At 39.9% G+C, this 1,725-nt stretch overlaps 1 protein-coding gene across 1 annotated transcript; it reads right to left on the reverse strand.

Annotated features, from left to right (window-relative positions):
* Positions 247–1,512, reverse strand: LOC107607123. The gene is made up of 3 exons (XM_016309105.1): positions 1,410–1,512; positions 1,273–1,325; positions 247–1,026 (listed from the first exon to the last, which is right to left on the reverse strand). Exons 1-3 carry the CDS (start codon positions 1,510–1,512, stop codon positions 247–249), a joined length of 936 nt encoding a protein of 311 aa, XP_016164591.1.

Raw genomic sequence — 1,725 nt, forward strand, 5'->3', positions numbered from 1 at the left:
CCTCCTTCCATCGCCCACCTCCATAGACAACCTAGCAATCATCTTATCTCTCACATTACGATCTTTGAATTGCAGCTGACAGATATCCTTCCATAGGCCCCTCTACTAGGCAATGTCAGAGAAGATAACATCACATTGGGGTTCAAGTTGTGATAAGAGCATACAACCTTCTTCCATAATAGACACTCCTCTTTTGAGAAATGTCACCACCACCTGAAAAGGAGTGTTGTGTTCCTAACCACGGCATCACCCACCCCTAATCCACTTTTTAGGAGACTGAACCACTGCCCACTTAACAAGTTTCAGACCATTCCTACCTTCCTTCTTGCTCCATAGGAATTTTTTCTGCAACAAAATTATCTTTTCTGCCATTGCCTTCGGTATCTTATACAAGCTCAAATAGTATACCGACAAGCTATTCAATACAGATTTAATAAGGACTAGCTTACCCGCTTTATTGAGCACTTTCACCTTCCACAAGCTAAGCTTCTCCTCCACTTTATTAATTATCGGTTTCCAAGTGCTGACCCGCCTTGGGTTTTCTCCTAATGAAATGCCAAGATATCTGACTGGAAGGTTAGCCTCCTTACATCCCAATAAGTTGCACATATTGTAAGTCCACAACTGTTCGCAATTGATTGGGATCAAACTAGACTTATCGAAGTTGATACTTAACCCTGATATCACCTCAAAACACCTTAGCAATCTGACATAGTTTCTAATGGTCTCCTCTTCCGGTGGACAAAATAATATAGTGTCATATGCAAACTGGAGATGTGACAAGTCTATATTATCCTTACCAACTAGCAAAGGCAAAATACGTTTGTTTCTGACTGCCTCCCCTACAATCCTATGCAGAATATCAGCCACAAGCACAAACAAAAATGGAGACAGTAGATCACCTTGTCTCAAACTCCTTTCCATCTTAAAAGGTTTAGTTGGTGAGCCATTTATCAAAATCAACATAGAAGTTGTACTAACACACTCCTTCACCCATTCCCTCCACCTCGACCCAAAGCTCATCTTCTGCAATACAATATCCACAAAACTTCATTTTACTCAATCATACGCCTTCTGAAAGTCTAGTTTAATTATTTCCGCTTTCTTTTTCCTCATCTTTAACCATTGTACTATTTCGCATGCAATTAGTGCCCCATCATGTATTTTTTGACTCTTTACAAATGCACTATGGATCTCATCTACTAGGCCTGGCATCACTAATCTCATCCTTCGGACCATCACTTTAGAGATTACTTTATATATGCAACCTACCATACTAATCAGCCGGAGGTCCTTAATCTCCTTGTCTCCAGTGAACTTAGGTGCTAGGGCCACCCATGTAATATTCGAATCAGAAGACAGCCTTGATGACTAGAAAAATGCCAACACAACTGACGTGAATTCTGCACCGATATCATCCCAGCACTTTTTAATGAAATTCATGTTATACCCATCACTTCCTGGTGCCTTAGATGATTCACAATCCCAAACTGCCTCTCTAATCTCCTCCATTGTCGGCATTCTCTCCAATGCTGCAAACTCTTCTTTATTAATTTGATTTGCCAATCCGTCCCTAAACCCTACAATCAGCGATCTCTTGTGATGTTAGAAGAATATTAGCTTTTAAGAATTGATATAGTAATAATGGAAGAAAAGGTTAGTATGGTCTCATGGAGAACATAAAATGCAGCGATAATTTGGTTTATTGAAGTCATTTGCTTTTGT

The sequence above is a fragment of the Arachis ipaensis genome, chromosome B07 (assembly GCF_000816755.2).
Source record: "Arachis ipaensis cultivar K30076 chromosome B07, Araip1.1, whole genome shotgun sequence".
Classification (NCBI taxonomy): domain Eukaryota; kingdom Viridiplantae; phylum Streptophyta; class Magnoliopsida; order Fabales; family Fabaceae; genus Arachis; species Arachis ipaensis.

What these genes read in the sequence shown, in the direction of transcription:
- LOC107607123 (XM_016309105.1), bottom strand. Translation starts at nt 1,512, where the DNA reads ATGGAGGAGATTAGAGAGGCAGTTTGGGATTGTGAATCATCTAAGGCA. An exon ending in AAAGTGCTGGGATGATATCG is followed by an intron (nt 1,326 to 1,409) that starts GTGCAGAATTCA and finishes GGGTGGCCCTAG; the next exon opens with CACCTAAGTTCACTGGAGAC. An exon ending in ACCTCCGGCTGATTAGTATG is followed by an intron (nt 1,027 to 1,272) that starts GTAGGTTGCATA and finishes ATTGTATTGCAG; the next exon opens with AAGATGAGCTTTGGGTCGAG.